At 48.1% G+C, this 13,688-nt stretch overlaps 1 protein-coding gene across 1 annotated transcript; it reads right to left on the bottom strand.

Moving 5' to 3' along the window:
- Positions 1-9,334: 9,334 nt before the first annotated feature.
- CHST2 (carbohydrate sulfotransferase 2) lies at positions 9,335-12,525 on the bottom strand. Its single transcript, XM_036243772.1, has 2 exons — positions 11,760-12,525; positions 9,335-11,657 (listed from the first exon to the last, which is right to left on the bottom strand). The coding sequence occupies exon 2, from the start codon at positions 11,473-11,475 to the stop codon at positions 9,889-9,891; it is 1,587 nt and encodes a 528-aa protein (XP_036099665.1). The 5' UTR covers positions 11,476-11,657; positions 11,760-12,525; the 3' UTR covers positions 9,335-9,888.
- Positions 12,526-13,688: the final 1,163 nt, after the last annotated feature.

Raw genomic sequence — 13,688 nt, 5'->3', positions numbered from 1 at the left:
GTAAGAAAATATTATGAACAACTATATACCAACAAACAGGACAATCTGGACAAAAGGGATAAATTCCTAGTAACATGCAATCTTCTAAAACTGAATCAGGAAGAATGAGAGAATATGGACAGACAGATTACAACTAGTAAAATTGAAATAGTAATCAAAAACTCCAAACAGCCCGGATTGATATTCATCCCATGGACTGAGAGGTCCCAGTTCGATTTCTGGTCAGGGCACATGCCAGAGTTGCGGGCCTGATCTCCAGTGGGGGGTGTGGCAGGAGGCAGCCCATTGACATTTCTATCACTCCCTTTCGCTCTCTCTAAAATATCAATACAAACATATTTAAAAAAACACAACTCTAAACAAACGAAAGTGTGGGGCTGGATAGCTTCAAGGCAAATTTTACCAAACATTCAAAGAAGAATTAACACCATCCTTCTCAAACTCTTCAAAAAATGTCAAGAAGAGGGAAGATTCCCAAGCTTATTTTACAAAGCCAGCATTATCCTAATTCCAAAATCAGATAAAGACACTACAAAGAAAGAAAATTATAGGCCAATATACCTGATGAGCATAGATAATAAAATCCTCAACAAAATATTAGCAAACCATATCCAGCAATATATTAAAAGATCATAAACCATGATCAAGTAGGATTTATTCCAGGCATGCAAGGTTGGTACAATATCCACAAATCAATAAATATGATACACCACATAAACAAAATGAAAGACGAAAATCACATGATCATATATGCAGAAAAAGCATTTGATAAAATCCAGCACCCATTTATGATAAAAACCCTTAGCAAAGTGGAAATAGAAGGAACACACCTCAATGTCATAAAGGCCATATATGACAAACCCACAGCCAATATCATACTCAATGGGCAAAAAATACAAGGGTTTCCCTTAAGGTGGAGAATAAGACAGGAATGTTCATTATTCGATGGAGTACTGTAGGTTCTAGCCACAGCAGTGAGACAAGAGGAAGAAATAAAGGCATCCAAATTGGAAGGAAAGAAGTAAAACTGTCATTATTTGCAGATGACATGATACTGCATATAGAGAAGCCTAAAGATTAAACTGAAAAATTACTAGAACTGATGAATGAACTCAGTAAAGTAGCAGAATACAAAGTAAATACCCAGAAATCAGTTGTATTTTTATACATCAATAATGAACGATCAGAAAGAGAAACTAAGAAAACAATCCCATTTACAATTGCATCAAAAAAAAAAAAAACGCCTAGGAATATATTTAACCAAGAATGTAAAAGACTTATACTCAGAAAATCATAAAACACTGAGGAAAGAAATTGAAGAAGCTACAATAAAGTAGAAGCATACAATGTGTTCAGGGATAGGAAGAATTAACATCATTAAAATGTCCATACTACCCAAAGCAATCTATAGATTCAATGCAATTCCTATCAAGATACCAATGGCATACTTCACAGAACTAGAACAAATATTCCAAAAATTTACATGGAACCGCAAAGACCCCAAATAGCCTCAGCAATTTTGAGAAAGAAGAACAAAGTTGGAGGAATCATGCTACCTGATATCAAACTGTACTGCAAGGCCACAGAAATCAAAACAGCATGGTAGTGGCATAAAAACAGACATAAAGATCAACGGAATAGAATAGAGCCCAGAAATAAGCCCACACTTATATGCTCAAATAATATTTGACATTGTATTGCAAAAATATACAATGTGGTACAGTCTATGTACTATATAGTGTTAGAAAAAGTAGATAGCTACAGGCAAAAAAGAAAAGAAAAAGAAACTAGACCACATTCTTACACCATACACAAGAATAAACTCAAAATGAATAAAAGACTTAAATGTAAGATTCAAAATCATAAAAATGCAGTAAATGCTCAGATATTTCTCTTAACAATATATTTTCTGATGTATCTCCTTGGGCAAGAAAAACAAAAGAAAATATCAACAAATGGGACAAAGTTTTTGGCTGCAAAGGAAATGACCAATAAAACTAAAAGACAACCCACTGAATGGGAGAACATATTTGCCAATGATATATCTGATAAGAGGCTAATATCCAAAATTTATAAAGAACTTATAAAACTCAACACCAACAAAACAGAGTCCAATTAAAAAATAGACAAAGGACCTGTATATCCAAAGATGGCCAATAGACATATGAAAAAACGCTCAACATCGCTAATCATCAGAGAAATACAAATTAACACAACAATGAGATATCACCTCATACCTGTCAGAATGGCTATCACCAATAAATCAACAAACAAGTGTTGGCCAGGGTGTGGAGAAAAGGGAACCCTGGTACACTGCTGGTGGGAATGCAGACTAGTGCAGCCACTATTGAAAACAATATGGAGTTTCTTCAAAAAAATTAAAAATAGAACTGCCTTATGACCTAGCGATTCCACTTCTGGTAATATATCCCGAGAAACACGAAACAGTCAAGCGCAAGAATATATGCACCCCTATGGCCATCACAGCCATTTTGAAGCAGCAGAGTACCCATCAGCTTTGTAAAAAAAAAAAAAGAAGAAGAAGAAGAAGAAGGAACTCTTACCCTTTGAGACAGCTTGGGTGGACCTGGAGAGCATTATGCTAAGTGAAATAAGCCAGTCAGAGAGAGACAGATACCATATGACTTCACTCATCTGCGGACCTTAATGAACAAAATAAACAAATAAACAAAATTGAAACAGATTTATAGGCAGACAACAGACTGACAGCTGTCAGAGGGGAAAGAGTTGCAGGGCTGGGTGAAATAGGTGAAGGGATTAAGAAAAAAAAAAAAACTCATAACACAGACAACTGTATAGTGATTGCCAGAGGGAAGGGGGGGGGGAGGGTAAGGGGGAGTAAATGATCAAGGAAGGAGGTTTGACTTGGGGTGGTGAACACAGAATACAATAAACAGATGATGTATTATAGAATCGTACACTTGAAACCTGTATCATTTTATTAACCAATGTCATCCCAATTTTTAATGCATCTCTAAAGGTACTGAAAACACTTGTTCACTGGCTGAAAGCATAATGCCTCAAACATTCAGGATGCGTTTGTCAGAAAGCAGGGAAAAGGGGGATTTGCTATTTTGTTGGTATCCCTTAAGTGGAAACGGTGTGATTGCTGATGTTCAAAGAAAAAAGATGCTTTATCACTTACTAGCTGTGTGGCCTTAGGAAAAATACCACTAGCTATGGTTATTAGGAAAATTACGCATCTAAACCTGTATTTTCTTTCTGTAAAGTGAGGGCAGTAATAATACTAATTCTATAGGATTGTTATACGAATGAATAGAATCATACACATACAGTGCTTTGTACAGTGACCAGCACATAATGAATGTCCTACAAAGGGTAAAGGATTGTGTGATTATTATTATCACCATCATCGTGATCACTGCTTAGGGCATTTGAAATTAAAATGGTGATAGAAAATTACAAAGAGCACAGCACATCGAGAAGTCACTTGGGAAATGTGAAAATATAAATGGAAAACTACGTACAGCCAAGAGTGAACCTAAATAAAGTGCACTCGGAATGCATGTGTCACCAGCCAGGAGGGCTGGTTAAATAACAGGCCTAAAAACCGGGAGAGTGAATGCCATTATCTCAGAAAGAAAATGTGTCTTATTCCTATGTTTATGTTTTAAAAGGAATAACATCACACCTTTTTTCATCTAAAGATACTCAGCCCCAATATGAGAACACCGACTATTTTAATTCCTCCCAGGAACTAGTTCAGTCCTAGAGAGAATAGAGTTTACCGGAGTGAACTGGGGCAGCTGGAGATGGAAATGGAGTCTTTAGATCTCCACATGGTTTCCCGAGGGGCTTCCAGTCCCTGGAAAGGTTAAAGAGGACGGTCCTGGCTGGGAGCTCCACACGTCAAAAACAAATACACGGCCTCACCTGTGTCCAGTAGTACATTTTTCTACTGGGCCCTTTAAATATTGTATCGTTTCGGTGTAACTGTAATGAGGGTGTTACCTTCCTTTTGGGAGCTCTGGTTGTTTCTCTGTTTCAAGCATTAATTCGGAAAGACCAGGTCTTCTGCAGGCATTACTGGGTTTTCCTTCCATCCACAGGAATCTGCCTTCTTCTCAGCCTGTCTGCCACACATACAAGGTTCAGGACTTCATGGACTGTTGCAAATTAAGTCTACAACCTCTTTGACATAGTGTGTGCCCTTCAATCCTATCTATTCTGGTTTCTCGGATTATATCTTTTATTTAGCACTCAATTAAGACCTACAAACGAAATGTGACCCCAGTATTGGGGAGACGCACACACACAAGTAGGACCCCTCCTTTCGTCCGGGGGGATGAAGAATCCTGGGCCGCAGCCCCACCCCCAGGAGACCATGCATGAGGCAGCAGGGGAGTAGGGAGCAGAAAGGGCATTTTGTGTCCTAGAGCTGGGCTGATAAATGGAAGCTTCAAAAAGATCCAGGATCTTTCCACAACGCAGAGAAGAAATGGGAGACAGGAGAGGTGGAGAGGATGGAGAACTGTTACCCAGAGGAGACGGGGGCCTATCACACCTTTAATAAGAACCGACTTAGCCGACCCCTCTTAGCACACTGAGGCGGCGCCTCCAGCACCTCATTCCTTCAGTTCAATGTGACTTGACATTTCATATACAGACTTTCTGTCTATAGTACACGCAGTGCAAACAGAGTCCCACGGCAGTTCCAGGAGGGAGCGTTATCATTAGCAGACGTTGCCAGCATCCGCACACTGAGGACAAGGAGGTCATGCTCTCTATTTTCATGGACGACGTCAAACCTGTTCTTATGAGAAGGATTCCTCAAAAACACAGGCTGTCTTGGTCCTGAACAGGATCAAAACCCACCAATGACTCAGAGGACATTGCCCATCGCTTGCTCTAGTCACCAAGGACTCACCTCCTGAGAATTTCATCACACAAAGTGCACTTGTCGCTAGGATGTCTTTGCTGTAATTACAGTTACACACAGTAATTCACACCTTTACTCCCACTTCCCAGAAGCTCATAGACCACCCGCATTTACTCTCTCCTGGGGCCGGGCACTTCCAAACCTGCCTCCGGACGCAGGGCTGCCTCCACAGGGTACACCCCGTGCGGTCTGGGCCTCCCACTCAGAAGGCCTCGCTGGGTTTCATTCCCTGCTGTTACCAAGTTGAAATGCCTAGTCCTTTTTTAGCCAGGGGTTCCACATTTCCATTTTGCACTGAGCCCCACAAATTCCCTAGCTGGTCCTGTCTAGAGGACTAACTGCTTCAAGGTGAGTTTCTATCAAGGCCTGTCCCAACTGCAGTGGGAGCCATTACTGAATGGTTCTGGGCAGCTTTCGGTTACAAGGATCATTTTCACATCCATGCACTCGGCAGGGTGACTGTCACAAACCTGAAAATTCAAGCAGTCCAAAAGCACTTCGACATCTGATTAAAAAGGACTGGTTCAACCAAAAGTTAAGCTTTGGCCTGGGCCACACGGTACCGTCCTGACAAGTACACAGGCAGGCTCCTGCCCCGTCAAGCCTATAAACAGTACCACCCCCAAACACTGGCTCACGAAGTTTCTCATCTTATAAACTTCACGTTAGTCAGCATTCAATAATTTCCGTAGCATTGTTTGATTAAGAGTCTGTGGACTGCAGCAGATGTAATAAAAGTCAAGCCCTGTAATTTCAATTATTAAACACTTGTACCAGAGCCTGTACCCAAAAAAGCTCAGTGGCTCTACCCAAACTGCTGACGTAGAGCTGGGGCGCCCAGAAAGGGCTGTGACAGGTTTGAAAGGGCCCTTCCTCAAGGTGGGTGACAAAAGGGCTCTGCAAACTGCATTTACCTGGGGACATCCCATCACACACTTCATTTTCTACCTGTTCACAGTAGATTCTGTCACAGGGTCGAAAAGAATCATCGGCTACCCGCTCTCTGGAGGTCTGAGATCAAGTGTCTCTCACCACATACCCGCCAGCTGGCATGAACATATTCTCTCCCCCAGAACTGAAGACAATCCAGACACTCAGTTGTACATGTGCAGGTGTGCACGTGTACGTATGTGCTGTGTGCAGGGAGGGAAGGAAGCTGGGGAGTGGTGACGCCACATCCTTACTCATGACGACGAAGAACACACGCCTTTTTATTTCCCTCTTGGCCTTTCTGAAGTCATTTCTAGAGTCTGGATTTCAAACGTGTTCTTTATTTCATTGCTCAGATCCAGGGAATATTAATTTATGGACTCACGCAAACTCACATTAATTTCAAACCGACAGCATAATCCAGCCACACTGTACTGTGTACAACAGAAATCCTGGACAGAATGGGCCAGGGCTGGGCAGGGGATGCACGGGCACGGGCAGCATTGTCTCATTCAGCATCCACAATAGCACAAACTCCTGAGAGTCAGCGCTCCTATGTCTGAGTGAAGCCCACCTCACAGTCCTTCAACCTGCATTCACAACACTCAAAACAATAAATACGTATCACATGGCTTCTGCAATAACGAACCACTTTCTAGCCTCCCTTGGCACCGGGCAGCCTTCATTCTGCAGGTATCTTCTGATCCCTGCCTTTACCTTGCTCATACAATCAGGAAAACAAATAACATAAATCGAATTCCTCATCTGGAAACTTACCTCTCCACATTCAGAAATTCTGAATTTTTGTTTCTAATTCATTGGTGGGAAATATTGGTCTATGCAAGGTCACCCTAGAAATCTTGAAGATGCTTCTATTGCCCACTCCCCACGTCTACACAGGACCGATGGCCCACTTTCTTCAGCAAAATTGGGTGAATTGCCTGGCACTCTCCAAAGAGGTTGCACATTCTTCCCCTTTCCCTTCTGAGGACTTTCACAATTTGATAGTTACATATTTCATTCACTTACACAATAAATATTTATCGAGCACTCTGACAGATGCTGAAGGGTACAGGATTTGCCCCCTCCCTGCCTGCCAGGTACCCAAGGGTCAGTCTGAACGAGGCTTTTGAGTGTCTCTGAGCTCCCTGAGGCTCAAGCGCCCGGCCTGCGCCGCTGTCTTGTTCCAAACGCGTATTTGTTGACTACATGCAAGAGGCAGACTTCGTTTCATAAACAGAGCTTTCTAATGAACAAAGGCATTCCAAAGGCAAAGGGGTAAGTCAGGCGTGCTATCAGTTGAGCAGAGTTTGGAAATAAAAATCACTCTGATGACCTGCTCTGAGAAATATTTCCTCCTCCTGGTGGACACGTTGCCAAGATGGGAATTGTGAAAGGACCTCTTTCACATTTTTCTGCCTCAGAACGTCACAGGCTCTGTTGCAATTTGTTGAGGCCCAGTCTGCTTGCACCCAGGGCGTGACAGAAGCTTATTAATGCCAAAAAATACTTCTCTCCTTCTTAAACCTGTGGAAGCTGAAGGTCACTGATACGCTATCTCGGCTTAGTGGGAACTACACCTATCTCGCTTTCCTAGAAGGCAGCAGGTACAAATCTCCAGGAGCAACAATCCACCTTTTCAAACCACAAAGCCCAGGAGTGGCAGCGTGGAGAGAATGCAGCTGCTCCCAAACAAGAGAATCCCAGGTGAAAACCCGATTTGAACACAGCAAGGGAGAATTGTTGGTGTTGAGCTTAAAATTTCATCTGAGCAGAGGCCACAAATACTCAGCAGGCTGCAGGGGCTCCATGCAGCATCTAATATGTTTTTAAATACATGGTCCCAAAACATTGTAATTCCACTGTAATGCAATCAAAGTCCTTCAATATACTGAGAAAGGAATGAATTCAACTGCTTAAAAATCCTTCACTCAGAAACTAAGCATGAATTTTACTGATTAAGAGCTGAATGCCATAGGAAATTCCTTTTTAAATGGTTATTTTATTCAGAGTCGTTGCTTCTTAATGATGCTGTCTTCATTTCCTCATAAACCTGTTTCATCTATATTCATCCAATATTAATATTTATTTTGTTCATTTAATTTTAAAGTATTCTTAAATTAAAGCTATTACAAATATTCTGCTGCCGAAGATAATTCAGCATAGGCACTACTACGAAAATATCATAGAAACATGAACAATATGTTACAGCTGTAATAGGGCTTAATAAACACAGTACTATAAACTATCTTAGTAAATTAAAAATAAGCCATTCTAGAATATGTTATAAAACCCACTGCCAAATACATTTTTTTTTAAACCTCTGTGCTTGTTTATCTTGGAATTCTTAACAGTATAGATTTCACATAATAATGAAAATTGTACTTAAGAATTATCTTGTGTTAAACTATTTCCCAGGTACATATTTTTTCATCACTTTTCTTAAAATAAAATATTCAGCATTTAATCTGTACAGTTGGGCCTGCAGAGATCTCACAATACATTATAACACTCATTATACTGAACTTGTATCCCATTTAACTTAATATGTAACTATACTGTCTCGTGGTCCTTTTTAGGTTTCACAGCTTCTTGTTGTAATATGACATTGTGCAAAATGCTCCCATACAAATGGGCTCAGAACAGCAGCAACGCCATTACCACTGCAGGAAAACTGCAATGGGTTCCTCCCTGGAAAATACCAAATCTCAAAGTCCAACACACTAGCTCATAATTCATTCTTGTATCTAAAAGAAGCTTTTGGCTGAAACCTTATACTGTCTGCACATTACAGCTTCTTTGCACTTTTATTTTTTAGGAAATATGATAAAGAAAAGTAGCATGCCCCATGGACATCCCAAATAAACCATTATAAACTCATTCTCTTTTGCACTAATTTGGATAGGAATGGAAAAGCCTGGGCGTGCCCTTACAATGCTCAGGTGAAACTTTTCATAAGCCTCCACCTACTGCGTCAGAAGCAGAAAGACACTCCAAACACATATACTTCTTACTTTTCTAACCCAAAAAGTTGCTACCATTGCCAACAATACGTTCACACCAATGTTTGAGGTTTGTGTTCTAATCATCAGAAGTATGTTTTAACTACATACTTTTTTTTAAAATCCTTTTGCTGAACTAAGCCCAGGACTGAAACATTGCTCTCTGCTCCAGGGTTCTCCAGTCTTAACTCAGTGATCAACACTGCATGCCTTTAGACTCTCAAGGGGCTGCTTCTTCCTTTGTGCTCCCAGCTCGGTTCTGAATGTGAAGATTTGTTCCCATTCCTGGGCACCTGACAAGCTGTGATTTACATGTGAGACAACTCCCAGGTTCTTATCAAGGAGTTTGAAGCAGCTCCCTCCCATCCTCCCTGTTCTCTAGGAAACAGACTGGCAAAAGGGGTGTGGGGAGTGGAAGCAGATTCTCTCTGAAGCTACACAGATCAACACAGGTAAATCCACAGTAATGGAGGCAAGTATAAAAAGGAGTATTATTTATTATCTTCTTTATTAATACTCACATATAACCTTTGTTTTTACAGAAAAGTCTACTTTAAAAGAATGCCTCCTTGGTTTATCGTGCCCAGTGGGCTTTCTGCTCCTGGACCACTTCCCCTTTCTTTATCCCACCCCCCCACATCCAAATTACTCTATTACATGTTCACGGATACCACAAAAACTTTGTAAACAAGATTTGGGTTACTGGATCTTGATTTAATCAGTATCCCACTTCAAAATGAAGGGCAGGTAGGAGAGGGTAAGACACGGAGAAAGGGAGAAAAGGCAGGGGAGAGGGGAGAGGGCAGCTGGTCAGAACTTTCAAGTCTCGCCTTTTCTGAGATGTGTGTGTACTGTGACCATTCCTTGAAATTCAATGACTCAACATTGACAGCAAGTGTCTGTGTGGTTATTTGTATTATATATCTACAATAGAATATGCGGGCTTCCTCGGTGTGTGTCTGGGCTGTTTGCTGAACACACCACAGTCCTCCTGTGGGTGTCTCCCATCTCCAGTCCGGTCTCCCAGGAAGTGCCTCAGAGCCGGGGCTTGCGGAGCAGAGTCTTGCTCAGGTCTTTGACCTCCTCGGGGCTATTCACCCTCTCGTAGCCCAGCACAGCCATCGGCTGATAGCAGAACTCCTCCACCTGCTTGATCTGCTGAAAGGTGAGGGCAGTCCGCCAGGCATTGGCGGCCTGTGTGGCGTTGCGCGCAGACACCACGAAAGGCTTGGAGGAGGAGCCGGAACCACTGGTCATGTTCAAGGCAAACTGCTCCATTTCCGGGCTCACCAGCAACCCCACAAAGTCGTAGACCCTCCGCAGGGTCTTGACCGGGTCTCCCACCAGATCCTCGTACCGCACCACCAGGTAATGACCTTGCAGCCAGTCAGGGGGCTGCAGGGCCGTCTGCAGTGTCTTGGCCATGCTGTTGCAGATGACCTCCATAGCGCCCAGGGCATGGTAGTCGGCTGGCCCACCCACACCCTCCTTCTTGGCAGCCAGCTTGTGGCCAGCGGCCTCCAGGAATGGCATGCGATGGGCTCGCGGGTCCCGGCTCCGTACCACCTGCAGGCTCTCACGGATGAGACCGTGGCGAGAGCGGATACGTGAGCTGGCCACAGCACGGGGATCACGCACCAAGTGAATGACCTTGAGGTCCAGGGCCGGGTCGCGAAGCAGCGGCGCCAGCACGGCCACATCGAAGACACGCACACCCTTGATGACCAGCGTGTGGTACTTGCGGCACTCCTCCTCGAAGCGCGCCAGGCGCTGCGGTGGACACTTCTTGCACACACGATCGTCCACCAGCCCCACCACCTCCTTGCGGTAGGCAGGGCAGAGCGGTGACGAGCACACGACCTTGTTGGTGGCCGCGCCGAAAATGCCCAGCGTGGTGAGGTTGCGCCCCCCGCTGCCAGCAGGGCCATAGAGCTGGAAGACTGACAGGTCGCAGCGATAGAGAGCGCTCAGCATGTCCCGCGCCGCCCCTTGCAGAGACACGGCGTCCCCTGGGTACAGTTTTTGCCACACATGCCACACTGGCTCGTAGAGGAAGAATACCTCGGGGTTCTGGTTAAAAAGCTCCCCGAAAAAAGACGAGCCCGAGCGCCACGTGGTGAACACGTACACCAACTGCCGCTTGTCCTCGCCGCCCCTGGTGCCGCGAGTGCTGTTGCTGGCAGGGGCTGCGGCCCCCGCCGCGGCTGCCGGAGCCGCCCCTACCACAGCGGCCGCAGGGGGGCGGTACGGGGTGCGGGGATCCAAGCGGGTGTGTGCGCGGCGCGACACAGCTGGAGGCGGCCCCGGGCGCCCCCAGCTGTCCCCAGCCACCCCCGCCGCGGCACCTAGCGGCCCATCAGGGCTGCACTGCTGTAGCGGCTCCTTGTGCCACTTGTAGTCCAGGAGGTTGAGCATGGTGAGCACAAGCAGCAGCGCATAGCCCGCGCACAGCACTAGCGCCTTCCTACGGAACACCTTCATTCCGAGCGGCGACGCGGGCCAGCGGCGGCCCGGGCGCCGGGGCCACGGCGGGAGCAGGGCGCGCGCCGCGGCGGCAGGCGCGGCCGGGAGCAACCTGGGGGGCGCGCCCGGGGACAGGGCTCCCAGCGGGCTGCGGCTCATCACAGGCACAGCCCGGGCCCACGGCGCGGCGAAGGCGGCCCTGCAGCCCGGGAGGAGGACGCAGCGGGCCGGCTTCGGGCGCGAGAACTGGGGCCGCGGCTCCTAGGCGGGCGCGGCAGCAGCGGCGGCTGGTCCTCAGCGCCCAGGGCTGGCTCTCCCATGGCAGCGGCTCCTAGAAAGACCTGCGAGGGTAAACGGAGTAAGCTGGCGCGCCTCAAACCTCCTCCCAGCCGCCGCCGCCTAAGTAACGCCCACCCTCGGGTCTGCCTGGCTCCCCAGCTCACCTGGAGCTGCGGGCACGACCCGGAGAGGCCCCAGATCGCGGCCCGGCGGTCTGTCCAGCTGTTGTTACTCCTTCCTCGATTTCTCGCCTGCTGACTTCCACTGTGGGTCCCCGTGCCTCCGAGGGGGCCACGGAACTCGGCAGACCAAGCCTGGGGCAGAGTTTCCGGGAAGCGAGCGCCCTGCGGTTGGGAAGGGAAACTTTCACCCGGCCAGGAGCTCTGTCTGCTCCGCTCTCCGCTGAGCCCAGTGCGCCCGGCTCCTGCTGCGTATCCCCCCTCCTTCTCCCGACCGCAGCTTCCTTCCTCGATCCGGGGGCCGATGCCCACCGGGGGAGGCGAGGGGGAGGGGGCTTAAACGAGACCCAGCTCCCGGCAAAGCGGCTCCGCCTCTCTCGCTCTGGGCCTCCGCGCCGGGACTCTCTCCATCTCTCCGGCGGCGGTGGATGGGGCGCACCGCGACCCTGCAGCGGCGGCGGCGGCGGCAGCTGCTTCTTCCATCACCAGGCGGATGCTCGGACGGGCATTACCGGCAGCCCCCGCCGCTCCTCAGCCTCCCACTGGCTCGGAAGGACCCTACACACACAGCTCTCGGCTAAGGAGCCCGGTCCGCAGCATTCCCTTACCCACCCCGATCCTGGCACCCGCCGCTTCAGGCAAACGAGGTATCAGGGCAGAGGAAACCCCACCGCCGCGTGAAAGCGGCGCCCGGGAGGATGCTGCTACCACATTCCCCTACGCCGAGCGGCTGCAACGCGCTCCGACCAGCCTCTGCGCGGCTCCTGCCAGGCGGCGCCGGGTTGGTGCGCGCCGCCGTCTGTCGCCGGGGCTCCTCCCCTCCGCCGCGCTGCCCTCCTCCGCCGCGCGGCCCGCGCCCGCGCCCGCCCCTCCCCCTTGCCCCTCCGGCTCCCGCCGCCGCCTGCTTGAGGGCTGGAGGAGTGGGCCCGGATTCTGCGGCGCCGCCTGGGTCGCCATCCGCGCGGCGGAGGCCGTAACAATGCGGGCGCGGGGTTCCCGGGCGCGGGGTTCGGGCACCCGCCCGCCCGAGCTCCGGGTAATTTGCCTCCTGCTCGACGCTGCCGGGCTCGGAGCACATTGTCGCTCTCTCGGAAGGAGTAGGTGATAAAGTTTGTTCAAAAATCCCCAGCGGCCGCCTCTCTAGAGGTAGGAGCCGCCCGACCCCTCCGGAAGCCGGGGAGGCACCCGCGGGGAGGACGCGCGCCGCTCGCAGGCTTCCTCCCCCCGGCCCGCGGGTCCCAGCTGCCTGAGGTCTCCCGCACCGAGGAAGTAATAAATCCTTCCGACCCCGGGGTCAAGGAAGACGTTTTCCAGGGCCTGTGCCGGCGGTGTCTTCTCCAGGCTTCCTCCATCTGTGGATAGGGCCTGTTCGGGCTCCCTGCGCCCAGCAGATGCTCTCCCCGTCTTGGCTCGGAGTGCTGCGACCGCTGGCGCTGAAGTCCTCGTGAATGGGGTGCGGGGAGGTGACCTTTTGTTTTAATTGACAGTGAAATACTTGCCTTACTTCTTGGTCTCAGAGATGAGATCAAACGATACGACCCTAAAGGAAACACCGTGTGTGAAGTCGATTATTTTTGAGTTGGTTTAATACTTTCTTTAAAAATAACGAGGAAAAGCTTCTCTCTCTCTCTCTCTCTCTCTCACACACACACACACACACACACACACACACACACACACCCGAAGAAGACTAAGCCATACCCCAATTTCATCCGTAAAATGGGACAATTGTAATATCCTCCAGTAACTGAAGGTGATGAGTGTTAGATGCCCCAGATGATTAAACCCCGCTGAGACTGGGCAGAAACGGGGGAGTCCTGAAGCTCAGGGCCGGGTAAATGCTGCAGATCTGGAGGCGATGTGTTTGCCTCCGGTTCCAAGGAGTTTTAGAAGTTTGACAAAGTTAATGCAGAT

Source organism: Molossus molossus, unplaced genomic scaffold (assembly GCF_014108415.1).
Source record: "Molossus molossus isolate mMolMol1 unplaced genomic scaffold, mMolMol1.p scaffold_m16_p_5, whole genome shotgun sequence".
NCBI lineage: Eukaryota > Metazoa > Chordata > Mammalia > Chiroptera > Molossidae > Molossus > Molossus molossus.
The sequence above is the reverse complement of the archived record's forward strand: the minus strand, read 5'-3'. Positions and strand labels throughout refer to the sequence as shown.